Below are 24,775 nucleotides of genomic sequence, written 5' to 3'. Positions count from 1 at the left end.
ATCCTGTCAATTTTTAAATAAATTCTCCCTTCTTTCTCTTGTTTGTTATTCCAAGTAAAAAAGTTGCCTGAGTATTTAATGTCTTCCATCTTACAGAAATCCACTCAGCTTTAAAAAAGTTTTAATCGATGAGGCTTCACTCTTTCCCCTATCCTTTCATCCACACTCAAGATTTCATTAAAGTCTCCCAACATGATCTAACGGTTTTTGATTCCAAGGGCCAAGTCCATTAATTCTTCCCATAACCTTTTCCGATCTTCTTCATCATTCATGCCATAAACAAAAGAAACATGAAAAACCTTCTTACCCAATGTCACCTCTAAATGAATAAGCTAACTTGAGCAAAATTTAATATTTCTATGGAACAAAATTGGTTTCCAACTTACTATTATTCTACCACCAGGGTGCCAAGCACTATTTATCGTAAAACATCAACCTTTAAACATATTTAAGTTTAAAGCTCATAACTTAGGAGCTTTAACTCTAGTCTCAAGAAGGCCAACCAAGCTTACTTTCAATTTAGAGATTAGAATCATTAGATGCTTAACCTCTAACTGTTTGTTGCTCTTGTTGATCTCTCAGACATTCCAGCTCATGATTTTATCCATTTTAGATGGGAAGCTCTCCCCTGGCTGATCTTATAGCCTGGATTTACTCAATCTAACATTCTACTTCTTCTACCAAAGAACATTCTCCTCCTATTGCCAAAGCTTAGAAGTTATTCAAAATTTCAATTGCTGGTGTAGCTTCTATAATCTTCTTCCTTGCTTAAAACCTTCTTTATCTATCACAATGTCTCGCTTTTCTTATTCCATCTCCTCTTTTTGTTTATTCTCAACCTAAATCTACTTTGTCTTGAATGTTGCAGTATTTTCCTTCTTCTTACACATTGCTGCCGTGTGCCCCATTTTTTGCATTCTTTACACACCAACAGAATCCATTCATACTTCACGTTAACCTCAATCTCTTGATCTAATCCATTGTAAAATGAGATAATTCTAGGCAATTCTTGATGCATTCTGACTTTTAAGGGAATCCTGAGAAAGTTAAGACATTCCCTGTTCTTTGTAACCAAATCTACCATAAGTGGTTCTCCTAATTGCCAAACAATTTTGAACAATGACGTCTCTCCCCAATACTTCAAGTCTAATCCATGGAGTTGAATCCATGTTGGAATCGCATAAACATCCTCCTTTTCAAAGTCTGTTATGGGATCCCATCGTTTCATGATTATAGGTTTCCTGTCAAAAAACAAAAAACGAGCCTCCATGATCTCATCTCTAGTGCTATTAGCTAAAAATATGACTATAAAAATGCCTGGTTTCAACAAGCCAACTTTGTCCACTCCTTTCTCCTTCCAAACTCTCTTAGTAAACCCCTCAAAAGCTCCAACTGGTAGATTTACTCCCAAAACATAACATACCATAGCAGATTGTTAGTATTCAACTTCCTCTGAAATATCTTCAGATTCTATTTTGACTTTCAATTTCTCAGCTACGGTTTCTTTTCCAAAATTGTCACTTAAATTCTGAATAATAGGATCAAATAAGATTGGAGGTATAGTAGACTTACCATATTGAATTTGTGTCTTTGATCTGTTCGTAGCTTTTAGGAAATTGCTAAATCTTCACGAACCTCCTGCTCTGGTGTCAATTGACGAATAATAGACCTCAACGATACTACTTCAACCACATATTCATTTGTCTGCTTTTTCTTCCTCACTAATGTTTCATCTTCCTCAATATCTGGATTGGAGACAAACAAAGCATCCACCCCAAGATCTCAGCTACTGATCTAGTCTTGAGCACGATGTCATAGGTGGTTGGTCCCTTCTTCCTAATCGATGTCTTCCTTTTTCCTTGCACCTTAGCACCAGTCACCTTGTTGTTCGGAGAAGCAGCTTTACATGGGCGGCCCCAACCCGCCATGGTTAAGTTTGAACCCTAGCAGAGCAATTTCCCCTTATATTTTTGTTATTATTGTTTATATATAGTCACATTTAATATAAGATATATATATATGCATATATTAGCACATATTTATAAAAATGAATTGGTGGCATATAAAGTGGTCTAAATTGAGTATACGCTAAAAGTTGTAACAAATTTAACAAAAAATATAACTTGAGCCAAAATTTATATCACAATAAATTTTATTTTTTTTTTATTTAGTATTTTATCACTCTTTAATATTATAATATTTTTTTTATATTTTATTTATATATTTAATAGGATTTTTATATATTTTTTTAATAAAAAATTAATATTTTTGTTGATTTTTTTTACATTTTTTTATTAAAAGAAATGTTAATTTTACTCATATGTATTTGGAGCATAAATGTAAAATTTAGACCATATATAAGACAATGTCCAATGCATGGGGTTAAAAAATTACTAAATTTAGCAAAAAAAAATAATAAATGCTATATAATTGTGTTTCAATGCATAATAGAAAATTAATATAAAAAGTAATTATCATTAATGATAATTAAAATATTAATTATATTTTTAGAAAAATAATGGCAATAATTTAATTACAAAAGAGCATTAAAGTAAGTCATTAATGGTAAATGACAATAATGTATATATAAATTTTTTGGTATAAGGCAATAATGATAGTATTTTAAGATGATATTTAGTTTTTATTTTATTATATATAAGGATTATATAAAAAGTTTTTAGTATATATATTTTAATATTGGTATATATAATTTTGTTAACATGATATATATTTTTGTAAGTATTAATTTAGTACTGTTATATTTTTTTTGTGGCGTATAATTTTATTACTACGGTATAATAATTTTTAGTGATACGATATATCAAATAATGTTGTATATATATATTTAATGATCTAATATATTTATTTGTTTTTGTTACAATATATTATTAAAAATTATATAACTTAATTTAATTATATATATATATTTTTAAAAATAATATGTAGTAAATGTATTTTTATAATATTTATTAGTTAATTTATTATATTCGACCATTTTATTATTTTTTTTAAAAAAAGAATCTTACTAACATAGTTTCCAAATTTATGGCCATTTTGCATCTCAACACAAGCTGGCATGTGCCAAATTTGGCACAAGAATTGGCACACTATTGGAGAATGATTTATATATATATGATGAGTGTACATTTGTACACTCATTCTTAGTCAATTATTAGATGGATTAGTATTTATTTTTGTATAAATTTGATGTGTTTTCTCCAAGTGTGTAGGTTAGTGTATTTTGTGATGGACTAAGATCTTTGAGCCTATTTTTGACAATGATTTCATTATTTTCTCAAAGAGCTTATGAAATTCAAAATGATAGAGCTCCTTCTCAGCTTTCCAAAACATGTTAAATCATCTCATTTGGAGTTTGGACACAAAAGTTATGCATGATTTTCTGAGCAAGATCAAAACAGAAAAAATTAGTGTTGTGCGCTACAACACCCCGTTGGAAAAAAAATGATTTTTTACGAAAAAAAATATAATTTCAGCACGAGTTCGAGATTTTTTCTCGTAGGCGCTATAGCTCGGGGTATAGGGGCTATAGCGCAACACTTATCATTTTTTTTAAAAAAATCCTAATTCTAAGAGGATTGATCTATCTTTGTTGGCCTACATAAAGAAGCATGTAAATCATACTGAGAGGCGACTAGAGAGATAGAAACAAGCAACTTTGAGATTAGAAAACACATTGAAGAGCAAGAGAGAAGAGACTTCAAGCAATCATCATCAACTATCATCATTAGAGTTCTTTTCTTCTTATTCCTCTTAATTCTTTTGCTTAGTTATTTAATTATGAACATGATTATTATGGTTATTATGTTTGTGATTATGAACTAAACACTCATTCTAGAGTGTTGATGGAACTATTTTAGATTATAAATTTAAGTTTTTAGATTATTCCCATATTTGTTCTTGTTATTTGTTTATGTAATTTTCTCATCTCATTAAAATGAAAGTTGATATTTTATCTTCAATTAACATTTTGTAAGTTTTGTGTCTGTTTTTCTTGACAGCTTGTTTTGTAAGGGAAATTTGATTTTCTATACTTACATATACCTAATATTTTTATCCATAACTAATACATATCACCATTGAAAATATATGACCACTTTATCTAAAATCCAAAAATACCCCTCTCAAATTTCACATACTTTTTTTAGTGCAAAAACATAAAAAAAAATTAAAAAAAATTGGTAGTCCGATGGGGTCCGATGGTGGTCTGATGGTCACATGATGCTACTTTTGTATGTACTAAAACATAAAAAAAACTGGTAGCAGATCTGGTCCGATGGTCACCTGATGTTATTCTTTTTATGTATAAAAACATAAAAAGAAAAAAATTAGTAGCAGATATGGTCTGATGGGTAGTCCGATGGGTGGTCTGATGGTCACCTGATGCTATTTATTTTATGTATAAAAACATAAAAAAAAAATTGGTAGCAGATATGGTCCGATGGATCCGATGGTGGTCCGATGGGTCCGATATGGGGTCCGATTGTGTCCGATGTGGGGTCTGATTGTGTAAATGGGGATGATGTAAATGGGGGGTATTTTCGAGATATCATAAAAGTTGTCATATCCTACAAATATTAATTATTATTTATTTAGGAATTTTTTTTAACCAAATGTAAGCATAAAAAATCAAATTTCCCTTTTGTAATTTGGTGTTTGTGGTTGAATAAAATATTAAGAAAATAATTAGAATGAAAAGAAGAAATTTATGCATCAATTTAGTGTAAATTCAAAATTTAATATAATTAATAGTGTAAAATTTAGTGCAATTAAATGATATAAACATATTCTATATCAATTTAGTAAAATAGTACAATCCTTATTAATGTTATAGAAATAGACCCGCCTGAAATTGCACACAAAATTTTTTAAAGAGTAAAATTAACACACATTCATATACAATAATGTGCATTAAATATTGACAACATTTTAAACCTTTACCTTAACAAGACTGATTTTATTTGAGAAATGATCACATAATAATTAGTTGTATAAAATAATGTCAATTGTTCTCTAATCACCTTTTAGCAAAGGACAGCTCATTATTATTTAGCAGGTTAAAGAAAAACAATGGCAAAAGAGAAACAAAACTAATTTCTAACTCTAAGTAAGAAATAATTTTGATAATTCTTTTTTTTTATTTTTTTTAAGGAAAATGGTAAACTTTATTAGAATGAACGTTCAACCATTACAATAGATAAAAGATCAGTAGGAACAGTACTCTCACTGAAAATACGATCTGAATACAAACAAGAGCTACGAGCAAGACAGTGTACAGCTTTGTTTACAGAACGTTTAACAAAATTAATAGTGACTAAAGGTAATTTTGATAATTCTTAATCAAGAAGGAAGTAAAAAAAAAAAAAAATTAATAATAATAATAATAAATGTAAGAAAAGAAAAGAAAAAGAACTTAACAACGCGCTTTTTGGTTTGTAAGAAACGCGCCTTGTTTCGTTTCATTCTTCTTCTCCTTCCCTCGTCATCTTCCCCTATTTCTGCATCTGAGCACAATCTCAGTCTCTCTCTCTCTTCTCTCTCCCTCTGAAACTGATTGGATTGTTTGGGGTTTCAAATCCCTAATCTTGTTTTTCTTCAACAAAAAAAGATAATATACCTTCGAGTATTCGGAGGTTTTGAGCTGCAACTTTTTCATGAGCCACCGCCACCGTCCAACGGTATCCGACTCGCCCCACCGGCCTGGACCTCCGGCCCAGACCGAGCTGGAGTCGGAACCGTATAACATAATTCCGGTGAACAATCTTCTTGCTGACCACCCGTCCCTCCGCTTCCCCGAGGTACGCGCTGCTGCGGCCGCTCTACGGGCTGTTGGGAATCTTCGTAAGCCGCCTTTCGCCCAATGGCTTCCCCAGATGGACCTGCTCGATTGGCTGGCACTCTTCTTTGGGTTCCAGAAGGACAACGTTCGGAACCAGAGGGAGCACCTGGTTCTTCACCTGGCCAATGCTCAGATGCGCCTCACGCCGCCTCCGGACAACATCGATACCCTGGACGCTGCCGTTTTGAGACGCTTTCGCAGGAAGCTTCTCAAGAATTACACCGAATGGTGCTATTATCTTGGGAAGAAGTCCAACATTTGGATCTCGGACCGGCGAGAAGCTGCTGCGGATCAACGGCGGGAGCTTCTTTACGTTTCGCTGTATCTTCTCATATGGGGTGAGTCTGCTAACCTCAGATTTGTTCCTGAGTGTTTGTGTTACATATTTCATAATATGGCCATGGAGTTGAATAAGATTTTGGAGGATTATATTGATGAGAATACGGGCCAGCCCGTGATGCCTTCGATTTCGGGTGAGAACGCTTTCTTGAACTTTGTTGTGACACCAATATATGAGACGATTAAGGCTGAAGTTGAGAGTAGTAGGAATGGGACTGCCGCGCATAGTGTTTGGAGGAATTATGATGATATAAATGAGTACTTCTGGAGTAAGAGGTGTTTTGAGAAGTTGAAATGGCCTATTGATGTGGGGAGCAACTTCTTCGTGACCTCAACTAGGAAAAGGCATGTGGGTAAGACTGGGTTTGTGGAGCAAAGGTCGTTTTGGAACTTGTACAGGAGCTTTGACAGGCTTTGGATTATGCTCATTTTGTTTCTTCAGGCTGCCATTATTGTTGCGTGGGAAGGAACTGATTACCCTTGGCAGGCTCTGAAACATCGCGAAGTACAGGTCCGTATCTTGACCGTGTTCTTTACTTGGAGTGGTTTGAGGTTCTTTCAGTCGTTGCTTGATGCAGCAATGCAATACACTTTGGTGTCAAGAGAGACTTTGGGGCTTGGGGTGAGGTTGGTGTTGAAAAGTATTGTTGCTGCTGGATGGATTGTAGTGTTTGGGGTGTTCTATGGTAGGATATGGACGCAGAGAAATCAAGATAGACGTTGGTCACCTGAGGCAAATCGGAGGGTGGTCACTTTTCTTGAGGTGGTTCTGGTTTTTATTCTTCCCGAGCTTCTAGCACTTGCTCTTTTCATTATTCCATGGATTCGAAATTTTGTTGAGCAGACTAACTGGAGGATTTTTCGCATGTTATCATGGTGGTTTCAGAGTAGAATCTTTGTTGGTCGGGGGCTGAGGGAAGGTCTTGTGGACAATATAAAGTACACTTTGTTTTGGGTTGTGGTGCTGGCTACAAAATTTTGCTTCAGTTATTTTATGCAGATAAAACCCATGGTTGCTCCATCAAAAACACTCTTGGACCTTAAGAACTTGAAGTATGAATGGCATCAGTTCTTTGGTAGCAGTAACAGATTTGCAGTTGGGTTACTCTGGATTCCTGTTGTTTTGATTTACCTCATGGATTTGCAGATATGGTATTCCATTTACTCCTCTTTTGTTGGGGCAGGAGTGGGTTTGTTTGCACACTTGGGTGAGATTAGGAACATCCAGCAATTGAGACTCAGGTTCCAATTCTTTGCAAGTGCAATTCAATTCAATCTCATGCCAGAGGAACAACTCTTAAATGCTAGGGGGACATTAAGGAATAAGTTCAATGATGCTATTAACCGGTTGAAGCTGAGGTATGGATTTGGCCAGCCGTACAGGAAACTCGAATCCAATCAGGTTGAGGCAAATAAGTTTGCTCTGATATGGAATGAGATAATTATGATTTTCAGAGAAGAAGATATTATTTCTGACCGAGAGCTTGAGTTATTGGAGCTGCCCCAGAATTCTTGGAATGTCAGGGTTATTCGATGGCCTTGTTTTCTTCTCTGCAATGAGCTACTGCTTGCCCTTAGTCAAGCCAAAGAGTTGGTAGATGCTTCAGATAAGTGGCTCTGGTATAAGATATGCAAGAATGAATACAGGCGTTGTGCTGTCATAGAAGCTTATGATTGTCTTAAGCACTTGGTTCGGGCCATTCTTAAGCGTAACAGTGAAGAGCATGCAATAGTGACAGTTTTATTTCAAGAGATTGATCAGTCTGTTCAGAGTGAGAGGTTCACCAAAACATTTAAAACAACTGCACTTCCCCTGCTCCATTCGAAGTTAATTAAACTTGTTGAATTGTTGAACAAGCCAAAGAAAGATCCTAACCAGATGGTAAATACTCTACAGGCACTCTATGAGATTGTTGTTAGAGATTTTTTCAAGGAGAAGAGGAGCACTGATCAGTTGAGGGAGGAGGGTTTGGCCCCTCAAAATCCTGATTCAATGGCAGGGTTACTTTTTGAAAATGCTGTTCAATTACCAGACCATGATGATGAAACCTTTTACAGACAGGTTAGGCGCTTGCACACTATTCTCATTTCTCGAGACTCAATGCAGAATATCCCAGTTAATCTTGAGGCAAGGCGCAGAATTGCTTTCTTTAGCAACTCTCTCTTTATGAATATGCCCCATGCCCCCCAAGTTGAGAAAATGATGGCTTTTAGTGTTCTGACCCCGTACTATACTGAAGAAGTGGTATACAGCAAAGAGCAACTAAGGACTGAGAATGAAGATGGGATTTCTATCCTTTATTATTTGCAGACAATTTATCATGATGACTGGAAAAATTTTGTTGAGAGGATGCGTCGAGAAGGAATGGTGGATGACAAAGAATTGTGGACAACTAAGTTGCGAGAGCTTAGGCTCTGGGCATCAAACAGAGGCCAGACACTTTCGCGAACTGTTAGGGGAATGATGTATTACTATCGAGCTCTTAAGATGCTGGCTTTTCTGGACTCTGCATCAGAGATGGACATTCGGGAAGGAGCACGAGAACTTGGTTCAATGAGGCGAGAGAGTTTCAACTCAGAAAGGTCACCTTCAGCTAGGAGTTTAAGTAGAACAAACAGCTCTGTGAGTTTGTTATTTAAAGGCCATGAGTATGGGACTGCTTTGATGAAATTTACGTATGTGGTTGCTTGCCAGATATACGGAACACAGAAAGCAAGAAAAGATCCTAATGCTGAGGAGATTTTGTATCTAATGAAAACCAATGAAGCTCTTCGAGTTGCCTATGTTGATGAGGTCTCAACTGGAAGAGATGGTAAAGAATATTATTCTGTTCTGGTGAAGTTTGATCAGCAGTTAAATAAGGAGGTGGAAATCTTCCGTGTAAAGTTGCCAGGGCCCTTGAAGCTCGGAGAGGGTAAACCAGAGAATCAAAATCATGCCATGATTTTCACTCGTGGTGATGCAGTTCAAACTATTGATATGAACCAAGATAATTATTTTGAGGAGGCTCTAAAAATAAGGAATCTATTGGAAGAATTCAGGCGATACTATGGTGCCCGTAAACCCACGATCTTGGGAGTCAGGGAACATGTTTTTACTGGTTCTGTTTCTTCACTTGCTTGGTTTATGTCAGCTCAAGAAACAAGTTTTGTCACCTTGGGACAGCGTGTTTTAGCCAATCCTTTAAAAGTTCGAATGCATTATGGCCATCCTGATGTGTTTGACAGGTTTTGGTTCTTGACTCGAGGTGGTATTAGTAAGGCTTCCAGAGTGATCAACATAAGTGAAGACATCTTTGCTGGTTTTAATTGTACACTGCGTGGAGGGAATGTCACACACCATGAATACATTCAAGTTGGAAAAGGAAGGGATGTAGGGTTAAACCAAATTTCCATGTTTGAAGCTAAGGTAGCTAGTGGAAATGGAGAGCAAGTACTGAGCAGAGATGTCTACAGGCTGGGTCATAGGCTTGACTTCTTCCGAATGCTGTCTTTCTTTTACACTACTGTGGGTTTCTTTTTCAATACAATGTTGGTTATTCTGACTGTATATGCATTTTTATGGAGCCGACTTTATCTTGCTCTCAGTGGTGTTGAGGGTTCTGCTTTGGCACAAGACAGCAATAAAGCTCTTGGGACGATCTTGAATCAACAGTTCATCATCCAACTTGGTATTTTCACTGCCCTTCCAATGATAGTGGAGAACTCTCTCGAGCAAGGGTTCCTGCAGGCTATTTGGGATTTCTTGACAATGCAGCTCCAGCTTTCCTCTGTTTTCTATACATTCTCTATGGGAACTCGTACCCACTTTTTTGGCCGAACTATCCTTCATGGTGGTGCAAAGTATCGTGCAACTGGACGAGGTTTTGTTGTTCAGCATAAGAGCTTTGCAGAGAATTACAGACTATATGCTCGCAGCCATTTTGTGAAAGCTGTTGAACTTGGACTGATACTTATAGTTTATGCAACACATAGTGCTGTAGCTAAGGACACGTTGGTGTACATAGCCTTAACCATCACTAGTTGGTTTCTTGTCATGTCATGGATTCTGGCTCCCTTTGTTTTTAACCCTTCTGGTTTTGACTGGCTGAAGACTGTAGATGATTTTGATGATTTTATGAACTGGATTTGGTTTCGTGGTAGTGTGTTTGCAAAAGCTGAACAGAGCTGGGAAAGATGGTGGTATGAGGAGCAGGAACATTTGAGAACCACTGGTATATGGGGAAAGATAATGGAGATCATTTTAGACCTACGGTTTTTCTTTTTCCAATATGGTATTGTATACCAGCTTGATATTACAGCTGGAAGTACCAGTATTGCTGTGTATGGCTTGTCTTGGATCTACGTCTTAGTGGCTTTTGGGATATACGTGGTGGTAGCATATGCTCGGGATAAATATGCAGCAAAAGAACACATATACTATCGACTTGTGCAGTTTCTTGTCATTATTCTCGCCATACTTGTGATAATTGCCCTGTTGAAGTTCACAAATTTCAATTTTATAGATATTTTTACCAGTATGTTGGCCTTCGTCCCCACTGGGTGGGGCCTGTTATTGATTGCCCAAGTATTCCGTCCTCTTCTGCAGAAAACTATATTCTGGAATGTAGTTGTTTCTGTGGCTCGAATGTATGATATATTATTTGGAGTGACTATCATGATTCCTATGGCTGTACTATCATGGCTTCCTGGGTTTCAGTCTATGCAGACTAGGATCCTCTTTAATGAAGCATTCAGCAGGGGCCTTAGGATATTCCAGATTGTCACAGGGAAGAAATCAAAAACTGATGTATGATTTCAGGTATTTTTCAGTCTCTCTCTTTCAAACTTCTGGTTCAGTTCTTTTATTTCAAGTGTTTGCTGAAAATTGTGCCTTTTCATCATGGTCTCTTCCTTTGCACTACACCCACATGATTTCACATAATTTTCACATTGGTATTTATTATTTTATGCTAATAGCAGAAGATGATTATTAATCTGCATTATTGCCAGGACCCATTTGTGTGAATTTCTTTCATCATGTCTTTGGATAATTCATCATTCGTTGCCACACTATTAAGCTATATTGACTTATCAGGTATCTTTTTTTTACGTAGCTAGTAATTTCCAATGTCATTGTCTTTCTAGCAATTTCATGGATCAAAACCAAATGAAATTAGTTGAACTACTGGAATACACACACACACACATTCTATCCCAATATGATTTGATTTTTGAACAGGGAAAAGTAAAAATTAATCTAGATTGGTTTTCAATAAATAAATCCAAGGACTGAATGGTTAGGTAACCTATTGATCAGAGCAATTTTTATTTTTATGTTTTTATTTTGGTCTCTTTATCATGCTGACTGTAAGCAAGATATTGTGCTTAGGTTATCAGCCACATCAATGTGTAATATAAAATTATAGCTATTCAAGTTGAAGCAAACAGATTTCGATTCTTTAATTCAGTTGAAGCTAAATGCATCACTACTATTTTTGCAAGTTTAAAAATCTAGGATCAGTTAGGGGAATTTTTAAGGTATAAAAAATGAATTTATTTCCACTATAAAGTTAAAAGCCATCTCTAAAGTTGAACTGTATATTAGCGTGTACCAAAAGAACTGAGACAATTTTTATTTTGTTTTGCAGGTTTAATGTAACTTGTTGGCGCAGAGAAAGTATAGAAGTTGATAAACAAGGTTATTTTGATACGTTAGAAGTTGTTGTATGCCATGTTAAAGCAATTTGTTTGTTGTTTCAAGTTAATTTTGAGGGCAATTCATGTGTTGTTCATTGCTACTACTACCCGTTCTTTCTCCCCTTGTTTGTGTAATTAGTAGCTTAGAGAAATTTCTTTTGGATCTCGATTAGCTTTGGGTTGACCACCTTTCCACCTTCAGAAAGGTTCAACTCTTTAGCAGTGTCTATATTGAGCATAGCTAGCTAGTTTCATTCATATCACTCAGATTTTGTTTACCCACTACATTTTTTATTCTTTCCTCAGATTGGCAGCTGTTTCTTTGTGTCTACTACTAATATACTAGTAAATACTATTTTGAATTTTGTGTTTTACAAAAATTACTAATTAGATTCTATTTTGTTAAATGACAAAATGAATCTTATATTTTTTAAAATGGTAAAAATAAGATTCTGAGCTCAATTTTTAGCAATATTATCTTTTAATATAACCAATTTTAAAACAATATTTAATACAAACATATACTAAAAATATAATTAGTTTTATCATAACATCTCTAGATTAGATTATTATTAAGTTTTATTTTGTTAAAAAATTAGTTCATAATTTTATTTGTACAATTTTAAAAAATACAAAATTTATTTTGTTATTTAACTAAATAAAGAGTTCAATTGATAACTTTTGTAAAACTGAACATTTTCCTTTTTGCCTTGTGGGGTTAGATTAAGAATAATAAATATAGTTACACGTAGTACTAACTGATGTAACACTTCTTGTTTTTTCTGTTAATTGGCATTAAGATTTATGGGATAAGATTATAAAATAGCGTTGTGTTAATTTAAAACGGAGAAACCTAATAATAATATAATATTGTTGTGTTAGTTTCACCGGTATTTCTTTAATATTTAAGGGGGCGTTTGGTATGAGGTGTTCAAAATAATTTGATTATAGGGAATATTGTGAAGGAGAATATGATTATAGGGAAATGTGTAAACTGTGTTTGGCTGTGTAGGGTAATATGTAATCATATTACTGTTAATTAAATTACACTGTTTGGTTGAGTACAGGAATCTTATATATATTATTTTGAAAAATTAAAATAAAAATATTTTTTTATTATATCTATTTAATGTTAATTACATATAAAAATAAAAATAATTATTTATTAAAGAAATATATTTATTAATTAATAAACATTAAATCTTATTGTATTTTTTATTAATTAAAATGAACATTTCTATATATTTTATCACTATGTTATTTTTTTTTTGTTCGATATGTTATTTATGTACACCATCCGCATAAAATCTTTGTATAATAAATATATATATATATTATTGCTAATAATATAAAATAACTCAGTTAAAAAAAACTGATCTCACAGACTAAATTTATATATCATAATATTTTATTTATAATAACTGATAATATTATTAGTATTTAAATTTATTTATTAATTCAAAAATATTATTCAAATTAATATGATGGAAGGTAATAATTCAATCCTACCATTTTTTAAGGTATGAACATTACCCTCCTTAAGGGTAGTTATATTACTAGGGGAATAACATTTCAAGGCTAAACCCTCCAAACAAACAAGGTAATGTTTCACATTACCATTCCCTTACTAGGATTAACCTATTCCAAACAGCCCCTTAGGGAATTATATTGGCACCCCTAGTTTTTTGTGTATTTTTTTTAAAGAATTTTATTTGCATCTTATAAATTTATAAGTGCACTAATTTTTAATAATTTTATTTTATATAAAATTTATCTTTAATTATATTAATTTTTTTTCCAACTCACATTCTTAAAAAATATATACATTTAAAATAAATAAAAAATTATATAAAATTTTATTTTTAAAAAATGTATATAATTTAAAAATAATTATAAAATTAAAATTAAAATAAGTATTGAGATCAATATAAAATAATTTGAAAAAAAATAAAAAAATAATAAGAGTGATTTTAAAAAATTATTTTAAATTTATTTTTGTTAAATATTGGACTTATCATTTTTGTGAGATGCAAATAATTTTTTTAAAAAATAAATAAATAAATTATAATTACATAATTATATTTGTCGATCATTTAAATATCATTCCCGGAAGAGAATAAATAGACATAAAATTCTATTTTAGAGAATATAGATTTTACATATATTAGTTGTGTTAGAAGCAAATTAATATATACTTATTTTGCTACTTAATCTAATTTTAAACTATTATCGGTATAAGATATGTATCTATACATTTACTACTTAATCCAGTTTTGTATATTACCAATATTATAGTAAAATTTGTGAGTGATCCAATATAATTAATATAGTTACATTCCTCAAAGTGATAAAGAATTACAAAATAATTATTTGAAAAGTTTCTTGAAGAAGTTTTAAATATATTTGTATGTACCTAGATGTATAGTTTTTATTATCAAGTTATGAAAGTGACAAGAAGTAACTTATTATATGTGCTGATTGTACATTTAAATATATAATATATCAAGTCATGATAATTAGACTGTTGAATAGTTTATTAATAAATTAGACGACTTGTTAAAAAGATATGAGAAAAAATGAACGATATATTACAGTTATGTCTATTTGACCATTACAATAACATGAAGTTGTTTTGTACCTTTAAAATGTACACATCATTGAATTGATGATAGTGACACCTGAAGAAATATAAAGTTTGATAAACATAATAGTGACTCCTCAAGAGTGTAAATGTTTTGGAGAATAATATAACTATTTTATTCGTGTATATAAAAATAAAACTTATAAAGATTACTTATATGTTGTGGTAATTTTACAGATTATCCCACGAAAGTTTCATTGAAATATAAATTATAGTAACCGAAAGTTAATGAATTGAGCTGTTTTGACATGATCAATCACACGCAATAAATTATCAACTAATTTGACTAAATTTTGTTGAAGAGCCAAAAGATTCTTCTCATTGTTCATTTATAATGCTCAAAAGAAGAATGTGCATATATTTTACACATAGAAAAAGTGAAAGTCTATTTTAATATTTTTTAATTTTAAAAGTAATATATGTTTGAATTTTATTTCTTCAACAATCTTGAGCTATTGTTAGATTTTTATTGAATAGTTTCTTATTGATATAATAAGATCATATGATCGTATGAGTATTGCAACTGAGGATAAATTCTACTTGGGGCTTCCAAGCACCATGTCCCGCAAAAAAAACCGTTGTTCTTGGCTACCTCAAAGATAAAGTCAGGAAAAGGCTGCAACAATGGGAAGGCAAGTTCCTCTCAAGGGCTGGAAAGGAAGTTTTGGTGAAGACTGTGGCCCAAGCACTATCGAGTTATGCGATGAGTGTTTTTCTTCTCCCAAAAGAAATTAGTCGAAGCATTGAAAGTATGATGGCAAGTTATTGGTGGCAAACTAACAAGGATAGTGGAAAGGGGATTCATTGGTTGTCATGGGATAAACTTTGCAAACATAAGAAAGGGGGTGGAATGGGATTTCGGAATCTGCGTGATTTTAACTTGGCTATGTTGGGAAAAAAAGGGTGGAGGCTTCTTACAAGACCAAATTCTTTGGTAACCCGAGTTTTTAAAGCCAGATATTTTCCCTGACTTTCTATCAGCCTCGATAGGTTCAAACCCGAGTTTTGTTTGGAGGAGTATATGGGAATCCCAAGACTTAGTAAGAAAAAGAGTTCGTTGGTGTATTGGATCGGGTAATAACATTCCAATACTTCACTCTCCTTGGTTGCCAGATGAAGTTAATCCTTTTGTCATTTCGGATCATCCTGCTCTTTCACTTGCTACGGTAAGCAACCTCCTAACACCTGATGGCCCGAGGTGGGATGCAGAGGTTCTTGATGATCTCTTTGTTGATAGGGATAAACATTTGATCATGTCCATTCCTTTGCATGACAACAACTTGGAAGATCATTTTGTTTGGTCTAAAGAGACTTCGGGTTTTTATACGATTAAAAGTGCTTATAATTTACTCCAAAAGCTTAAAGGTGGATGGTATGAGACTAATGATAATAACTTTTGGAGTAAACTTTGGAGCTTAAAGTTACCACCCAAGATCAAAAATCTGATGTGGCGTGCGGCGGTGGGTGTCCTTCCGACGATGATACAACTTCGAACTAAACATGTGGAGGTAAGCTCTCTTTGTCCTCTCTGCCGTGTGGAAAATGAAACCATTACTCACTGTTTGGTCACTTGCAATGTGATCAAAACATGCTAGAATAGGGTGGGAATCAGCACCATTAGTGACTCAAGTATCCCTTTTCTTGATTGGTGCACCTCGGTTAAATGCAAGCTGAATGCTGAAAAAAAGTCTCTTGTGGCTGCTGTGTGTTGGGCCATTTGGAGTGCACGCAATGAGTTGGTTTGGAAGGGAAAGACGACTCGTTTTGATGATATAGTTGGGTTTGCTAAACATTACCTTAATCAATGGAATAATGCTCAAAACTCTGTCCTTGGCACATCATACTCTGATGATCAATTCATGATGGTGCAGAGCATTGGTCCCCTCCTCTTGCTAATAGCATTAAGGTTAATGTAGACGCAGCTTTATTTGATGATGGGCGGTCTTTTGGTTCGGGTTTGGTAGCACGTGATGATAGAGGTTGGTTGGTTGAGGGCCGAACCATCTTGGTGTTGAACAAGGTGGAACCAATCTTTGCCGAAGCTATCTCTGTCAAGGAAGCTCTTACTTGGATCAAATTGAAGCAGTGGCATCATGTGACTATGGAGAGTGATTGTCTCGGGGTTGTGCAAGCATTACGCAGTTCTATTTGTATGATTTCTTTGTTTGGTCAAGTCATTCAAAGTTGTAAAAATTTGCTTGCTGATTTGAGTACCGTTGAGGTTATTTTTGTTAAACGATTTGCTAATTTAGTGGCTCATAGATTTGTTAGAGTTTCTAAGTTGTATCCTGATCGTACCTTCAGTATGGAGTCTGTTCCTACTGATTTGTTACCTTATTTGGTGACGGAGTTTGTTGGTTTATGAAGTTTTACATTTTCCATTCAAAAAAAAAATTATACACATATAATTCATTCTTAGAAATGAAATAAGTTCATAATTATATTTATTGAACTTGAAGTTCAATGTCATATAGTATATATGGATTTAAACATATATTGATTTATTATGATATATTGAAATTTCTATAAGTGTATTAATATTATTAGATTTCACAATTTTTTAAAATTTTCTTGATCAGGAGAAGAGAAATGCAATTGGGATCGATGATTTTTTTTGAAAAATGATCATTGCACTAAGTATATAAGAACGATAAAGTTTAAAATGATATATGCCAGCTGCAAATCAATATTATTCAAAATTGAGTTAGAATAAGTCTAAAAACACCGAAAGCGCAAAATAAATAATGTAAAAATTATTAATAAATATTCATTTGATTTGTCCTGAAGATGTTAAATCTAGAGGTACTCATGGAAATACCTTAATGTTATAAAGTATTGATAATTTAAAAATAATAATCGTGATGAAAACAATACTCTAGAAGAGATTCCCTAAAGAAGTTAGACATAACATATTTGTGTTGGATTTTATGCCCTAAATAAAACTCTTTACAATCTCATTAGTTATCAATATAAGAAATTTGAAGTGATTGATGTTTGCATGAATTTGACATGCTAATGGTTTAAATATGTTTATTACATTTACACACAGAATCAGTTAAATCCAGATCATATGTTTATTCACAATTACAGTATCGTCAACACAGTGGAATGTGATTGTGATCATATGAATCAAAAGACTTGGTCCCTGTTTCATCAGTGTTATTGGATTTACACTAATGTGATAATCAGCGATGATGTATACTTACACTTGGAGTAAGTGTTATGTTCTTTCCAGGACATTAGTAAAGTATACTAGTTTCGAATGTATGGAGTATACATTGGACTAGACCGATATTGCAACTAAGTTAAGATATTACAAACTTACCATTATATATATCTTTCCAAGTCAATATCAGTAGTTGATCTTAAGATTAAAAGAATCTAAATCCTTATATGCTTGGGCTCAACTCAGGAGTGCTATTCATGTTCTTTGATTTATTAGTTAAGCCTACTTTTGGGTCAGGGTGATACGTATATTTTGGGAACATGATAGTATGATTGAGTGGGAGTGCTGAACATAAATATGGAATCTATAGCTTCTACTGGTGTATAGAAGTCAAGTGATGATTCCCTTCGAGCTTAGCAAATAGAAGTAAATGGATGAGCTTTTGTTTAACTGACTAATTATTAGATCACTAAACACCATTTACAGGTAGCTAAGTGTTTTAAGGGGCAAAATACATTGAGGGGTGAGAACGGTAAAGAAATCCCATCTCGATGTAGATCATCTATATAGAGGATCTTTAAATCACAATAAGATTATAACAATGGTTAAATGAGATAGTATATTGATATCGTGGAACATACAATATGCTCTATATAAGTATGAGAGTGCAATTCTAAGTTCTAAGAGTGGATTCAACGAAGAATTAATAAGTAGGAATTTACTTGGTAAATTTGGTTCACTTATTGGAAGCTCAGCATATAGATCCATGGTCCCCATTCTAGTTGAGAACATTCTGCTTGTAAGACTCATTAATTGATTCGTGATTGATCAATTATAATTCTAAAGTTAGACTATATCTAATTTTATGAATTTTCACTAAGCAGGGGTGAAATTGTAAAGAAAAGAGTTTCTAGGTTTATTTATTTATTAATGGACTTTATATGTCTAATTAATAATTAAATTAAATGACAATATTATTTAATAATCTATTTTAGTTATTAAATAATTAGTTTTGGCATTTAAAAGGTTAGAATTGGAAAATTGGCATTTTTGAGAAAATAGAGATAAAATTTGATAAAACTTCAAAATCAAGTGAGGCCCCACTATAACACCATGGCCGGCCACTTATTAAGGGTTTTTCAAATTATTTTTTTCATTATTTTAATGCCAAATAATTCTTAACCTAAACCTAGTAGTTGCCTATAAATAGAAAGTGATGGCTCAGTCAAATCATAAGTTTTATATAACATTTTCTGACAGAAATTTCTCTCTTCAGAAAAACTGAGCCTTCCCCACTTTCTATACCTGGCCGAAACCCTCTTCTCTTTTCTTCTTCATCAATTTCGAACCCTAGTGAAAGAGTGAGTGCCCACACACAGCAAGCAGTAACTCAATCATAGATTGGAAGACTGTGAAGGATCAAACTTGAAGAAGAAGGACATTCGGGCTCAGATCTTGATTATACTCTGCTACAGAAAGGATACAAGGGTTAGAGATCTGAGTGGAAGGAGACATTAATTCCGCTGCATCAATGTAAGGTTTTCTTAACTTTATATGTATTTAATTTATCGTTTTAGAAAGTTCATATTTAGGGTGTTTAAACAACATACTTGTGAGTAGATCTAAGATCTTGGTAAAATAAAATTTCCAACAATTTGAACCCTTGAAGTGGTTCTATATAGTTACCTATAAATGATATACATATTTGAAAAATATGTAATTTAAAGAGATCTTTATAAATTATGTCAATATAGGAGGAAGTTATCATATAATGAAATTTTTGTCAACAATAAATATTGAATATTTGCATATGCAATAAGCTAACATGAGATAGTAAGGATCATAATATTAGATTTGTCGAGAATTATCGACATACATGTCTTAAGTGATTTTTAAATTCAAAGTCGCCCTCACTATATGACAAAAATCTTTATATGAAATAAAGACATGTAAGTAAATTATTATTTGAAAAATACGTATGATTGTCCGTGAAATATAAATTTGTAAATTATACGTTGTGATAGACTCTTGAAGAGTTTTTGGTTATATTATAAATGATTGAAAAATAAACTTTTTTTTTGTATATTGAGAAATATTAAATGTATATAATTTGTTCATTAGTAGAAAAGTCCTGAAGTACTTTATATGGATCAATAATTATAGATGTATAATAATTTAATATGGCAATTAAAATCATACAACAAGAATAGAACAAATATATGGTATTGGAGTACTATCATTATCACAAATAAAAATTTATATTATCATTAATGTGTTATGATCGTATTATTTAAAATTTCAAACTTTTGTAGAATAATTCATTTGCACTTCAAGCAAATATTCATTCTCATCATCTAGTTGATGTGCATGTAAAAAAAAAACACTATATATAAGTCAATAAAAAATTTTAGATTCTCTAATTATTTTTCCTACTATTAGAGGATTTTAACTATATGAAAGAACTTAATATAAATTTTATTTATATGGGTATGCTCTTAATGGGTATTACCCATGTATGGGTATTTTATTTTTGACCATTGGATCAAATATCTAATGGTTGATATTTATAATCATTAATTAAATATTAAAAAATTAATATTTCCTATTTTGTTATTCTCTATATTCCTCAAATAGATAAAACTATTAATAGAAATAAAAAATTTATAAATGGAATTGTTATTTAAAAAATAAAACACACTAAAAAAATTAACAAACTATTTTTTTTAATAAAAATCATTTTAAAGATTAAAAAGAAAAAAAAAAGTGTATATTTATCTTTTTATAAAATTTCTTCATACTAGAATTCTAAATTGCATTATTGAAAATAAAAAAATAATAATAATTTTAAGCTTTAAAATGTAATACACATAAAATGTATAAGATCAATTTGCGGCGAAACTCCCTTATGTTTTGATTTTTATACACTTAACCCCCTTATCTTTATTTTTGGTGGCAAAACCCCCTTATGTTTTAATTTTTATACACTTAACCCCCTTATCTTTTTTTTTTTGTGGCAAAACCCCCTTATGTTTTAATTTTTATACACTTAACCCCCTTATTTTTTTTTTGTGGCAAAACCCCCTTATGTTTATTTTTCTTTACAAATTTGACACGCCAGTTAAATATTACCGTTAAATATCAACTGGATGACCACTGTATACACCTTTGTATATGTAACGGTAAAACTTCGAAGTCGATACAGTAGTAATCCGGTTAGTATTTAACGGTAATATTTAACTAAAACTTTAAATTTGCAAAGAAAAGTAAACTGAAGGGTTTTGCCACCAAAACAAAAAGATAGAGGGGTTAAGTGTATAAAAATTAAAACATAAGGGAGTTTTGCCACAAAAAAAAAAGATAAGGGGGTTAAGTGTATAAAAATTAAAACATAAGGGGGTTTTGCCACCAAAAATAAAGATAAGGGGGTTAAGTGTATAAAAATCAAAACATAAGGGGGTTTCGCCGCAAATTGCTCTTTTTTTTTTAAACCTAAAATCTTTAATTTTATAATAATTAACAATTATTTATATGTTTTTATTTTTTAAAAAAATACTTGAGCTTACCAAATGTATAAGAACAAAACCAATGAAGAAAATTTTAACAAAAAAAAAAAAAAAAAAAAGGAAGGAAGAAAAAAGTGTCATAAACATTATTGAATAATGACAATTGCCAACACAAGAATTTCAGCACAAAAAATTATATTTGACCCCTAGACAAGATTATCATATTCCAATCCTAAAAATATAAATAATGAACAACACCTCATTAGTTATTCTAGGAGAATGATTCATGGTAATATCAAAAAAATCATTGAATGGTAATAATATTTTTCTAACAATGATAGCCTAAGTAAGAACTAAGAAGTATTGTAGCGTTTTATTTTTAAGAATATGAATAATATTAAGACAATTAGATTCCACAATCAAGCTCCTATTCTTCTAATAAAAAAAACACATTAATATACATGTAAATGATTTTTAGTTTTACAATAATAAATTATTAATAAACTCATAATTTCATAAAATAATAAAGTAGTAATTTTAATTAATTTTTAAAAATAATTTATAATTTTTTTTCGAATTATTAGTTGTAATTATTATTTCTAATTTTATAAAAAATAAATATAATTTTTTTAAAAAAAATAATTTTTAAAAACTTGCCATAAAAAGGTTATTAGATTATTACCTTATTAATTTTTTTTAGTTCCCATCAATGGGTATTACCCATTAAGAAGTGTTCCTTATTTATATATGTGGTAAAATATTATTTTGTAGCCAAAATATTATATATATATATATATTTTTATAAACTACCAATTAAATTAAATTATAAAATTTATTTTTAACTTATAATCAGCGACGAACTTATGAAATTTCTAACAGTGTTGATGCAAAATTTAAATAATATATATGAATTAAGCATATTTCAAATATTTTAGTAAAAAATTAAATATTATATGAATACTTAAAAAAATAAAATATATTAATATAATTATTTTATCAAAGTATTAAAATTAAAAAAAATTAAATTATTTAAATTTAACACAAAAAAATAAATTAAAGTAAGTCAAATACATAAAAAGTTAATAAAATATTAATATCTAAGAGTGAGAATTTAATGTTGCTAATAAAATAAAAATTAAAGTTTGGAGATAAATTTATTAAAATGTATATGGTTTGAAAATTAATTTACTAAAAAATAAAAAATAAAGTTTAAAGACCAACTTATTAAAATTTATATAATTTAAGAACTTGCACTTCAAATAAGCTAAATAATAATAAAAGAAAACAATATTGTATATTCATATTGACTATTGGTAGCATTGTCATAAATAAAGGGTAGGGTCATACGACTCATACTGAAAATTAAGGGTTTCTATTAGATTACATCCAATGGATTTATATCCAACCGATTTAATTATTTATTGGATATTAAATTTTGTCATCCAATCTAATCTAATTGAATTGATTCATCCGATCCGATCCAATAGATATATTGAATTGGATCGATTCCAACCATTAAATTCATTAACTGGTTTTCTATTAGATTGGATTGGATCTATCCAATCCATGTTAGCTACCATTTAAGTTGATTTTATTAAAAAAATATATAATTTAAAACTTAATAATTCAACATACATAATAAATATTAGTTTAGTCCAACCTAATTTTCATGATCTCATAATAAAATCGCCAAAAAATAAAACTTATTCAATATACATTGACAATTTTATTAGCATTTAGGAAGATGAGAATTAATATTTAAGTTCTAAGATTTGTTCTTCTTTAATCTCATGTGTTAAATGTATATTAAATCAATTAATATATATTTTTAAATAAAATATATTAAATATATAAAATTATAAATGTACTTTAAAAATATATAAATATAATTAGATAACCATTGGATGATAATTGGATCAGTTTGGTCGGTTATCCATTAGATTGGATGTCCTATCTAACAATCAATTCGATCCGATTGGATTTTTAAAATTTACATCCGATCCGATCTAATTATGATTGGATATCCGATTCTATTAGATCGATTAGGATTAAATTGATCGATTGTAATTAGATTAGATAAAACTATATAAACTTGCTATTTTTTTAGATAAAAGGAATTGGGCTTGGGCTTCAGGCACGTAGCCCATGGATAGGGCCCACTTCACCTACTTATAAAAACACTACACTTAATGGGACCTGCCACTAATGTAGTAGAATTAGGGGTGTTTGCGGTGTAGGTGGTGCGATTTTTGACTTTTTTCAAATCAACCCGCAAAGCAGTTTGTTTAATTTCCCAAGCTGCACCCGCACCGCAAAAAAAATAGTACGGTGCGGTGTAGTTTTTGTGATTTCTGCGATTTGGACTATTACCAAATAATTAAACTATCACAAATACAACAAAGCTAGAGCAATACTTGTCAAAAATACCATAAGACTTGAAAATAAATATGAAAATAAAATTTAAGTTTCAACAATACAATAATTAGAGGGCTTTGAGTTGAATATTCTTGGACCTAAATAAATATAAAAATTAGTATTTTTATATTATGCAGTTTGGTGCGGTTTGAGCCATATATTGACAATTTAAAATCGCAAACGGTACTATACTACACAATTTGAAAAAAATTCAAACTTCGACCGCACTGTAAAAATTTCATACTGTATTTTTTTTATAGTACAATACAATAGGCCCACTTTGAAGAATTTGATGAACACTCCTAAATAGAATCACCTAATCACGTCCTCACAATAGGATGGGAACAACTAGGACAGACAATCATAATTTAATGTTTTCAATGTGAAGTCTGATTCTTAATTCTGATCCACACAAACAACAAAATCTAGTTTGACTTTTTCAGTTTTATTTTAGAGTTTTTTCATATGGAAAAAAATAATAGAATTTATTTTTGGACAATTTTTATTTATATATAAATAAATATATAATATTATAAAAAAAATATGTAAAAAACCATAATTATATAATTTTATGAATATTTATAAATAAATATATATTTACTATTTTAATTTGTTGATTATTTTTAATTAATTTTCTAAAAAAATCACATAAAATTAAATATGTAAATATAAAATTAATATTTATATTATGATATATTACTAAAAGAATATATTTACTAAAATTTAATACAAAATTAAAAAAAATACAAACATATTTATAAATTTTGTTTATATTTTATAAGCAGTATATATAAATATTTATTAAATATTTGATTAGTATAATTAATGTTTATAATGTTATTACTAATCTAGTATCTTTATCATAATAATAAATATAATTTGTTTATTAAAAAGTCATAACAATTTTAGAAATAAAATACTTAAGTTTATTTATTTATTTGAATAAATATATTTTTTTATTTATTAAATGGTCATAAACAATTTTAAAATGTAACACTTATGCTTATTAGTTATTAAAAAATATATTTAAAAAAGTAAACAAAATTGTAATTAAATGTGACTTTATGTATAAACACTATTTATATTATTATTGATAATATTTATTAATTATTAATCTAATATATTTGTTATGATAATATTTGTAATAACATATTTTTTTTTTGACTAAATTTGTG

General features: G+C 30.8%; 2 protein-coding genes and 1 non-coding gene across 4 annotated transcripts; all 3 read left to right on the top strand.

The window, feature by feature from the left end:
* Window positions 1–5,422: 5,422 nt before the first annotated feature.
* LOC115699577 (callose synthase 12) lies at window positions 5,423–12,191 on the top strand. 2 transcript variants are annotated; one of them, XR_009684156.1, is made up of 3 exons: window positions 5,423–10,997; window positions 11,189–11,273; window positions 11,827–12,191. XR_009684156.1 is itself a non-coding variant. In XM_061102917.1 (2 exons), exon 1 carries the CDS (start codon window positions 5,673–5,675, stop codon window positions 10,989–10,991), a length of 5,319 nt encoding a protein of 1,772 aa, XP_060958900.1. In that variant the 5' UTR covers window positions 5,467–5,672; the 3' UTR covers window positions 10,992–10,997; window positions 11,827–12,191. The 2 variants fall into 2 exon arrangements, 1 of the variants encoding a protein (XP_060958900.1); XM_061102917.1 differs by lacking the exon at window positions 11,189–11,273 and having other exon boundaries at window positions 5,467–10,997.
* Window positions 8,647–8,726, top strand: LOC115701703 (small nucleolar RNA J33). The gene has a single exon (XR_004008691.1). It is a non-coding gene; the product is annotated as a small nucleolar RNA J33 (small nucleolar RNA).
* A 3,079-nt stretch (window positions 12,192–15,270) lies between the features above and the next one.
* Window positions 15,271–16,881, top strand: LOC115700161 (uncharacterized). Its single transcript, XM_061103406.1, has 4 exons — window positions 15,271–15,385; window positions 15,630–16,024; window positions 16,112–16,277; window positions 16,388–16,881. Exons 1-4 carry the CDS (start codon window positions 15,271–15,273, stop codon window positions 16,879–16,881), a joined length of 1,170 nt encoding a protein of 389 aa, XP_060959389.1.
* Window positions 16,882–24,775: the final 7,894 nt, after the last annotated feature.

This window comes from Cannabis sativa, chromosome 8 (assembly GCF_029168945.1).
Source record: "Cannabis sativa cultivar Pink pepper isolate KNU-18-1 chromosome 8, ASM2916894v1, whole genome shotgun sequence".
NCBI lineage: Eukaryota > Viridiplantae > Streptophyta > Magnoliopsida > Rosales > Cannabaceae > Cannabis > Cannabis sativa.
The sequence above is the reverse complement of the archived record's forward strand: the minus strand, read 5'-3'. Positions and strand labels throughout refer to the sequence as shown.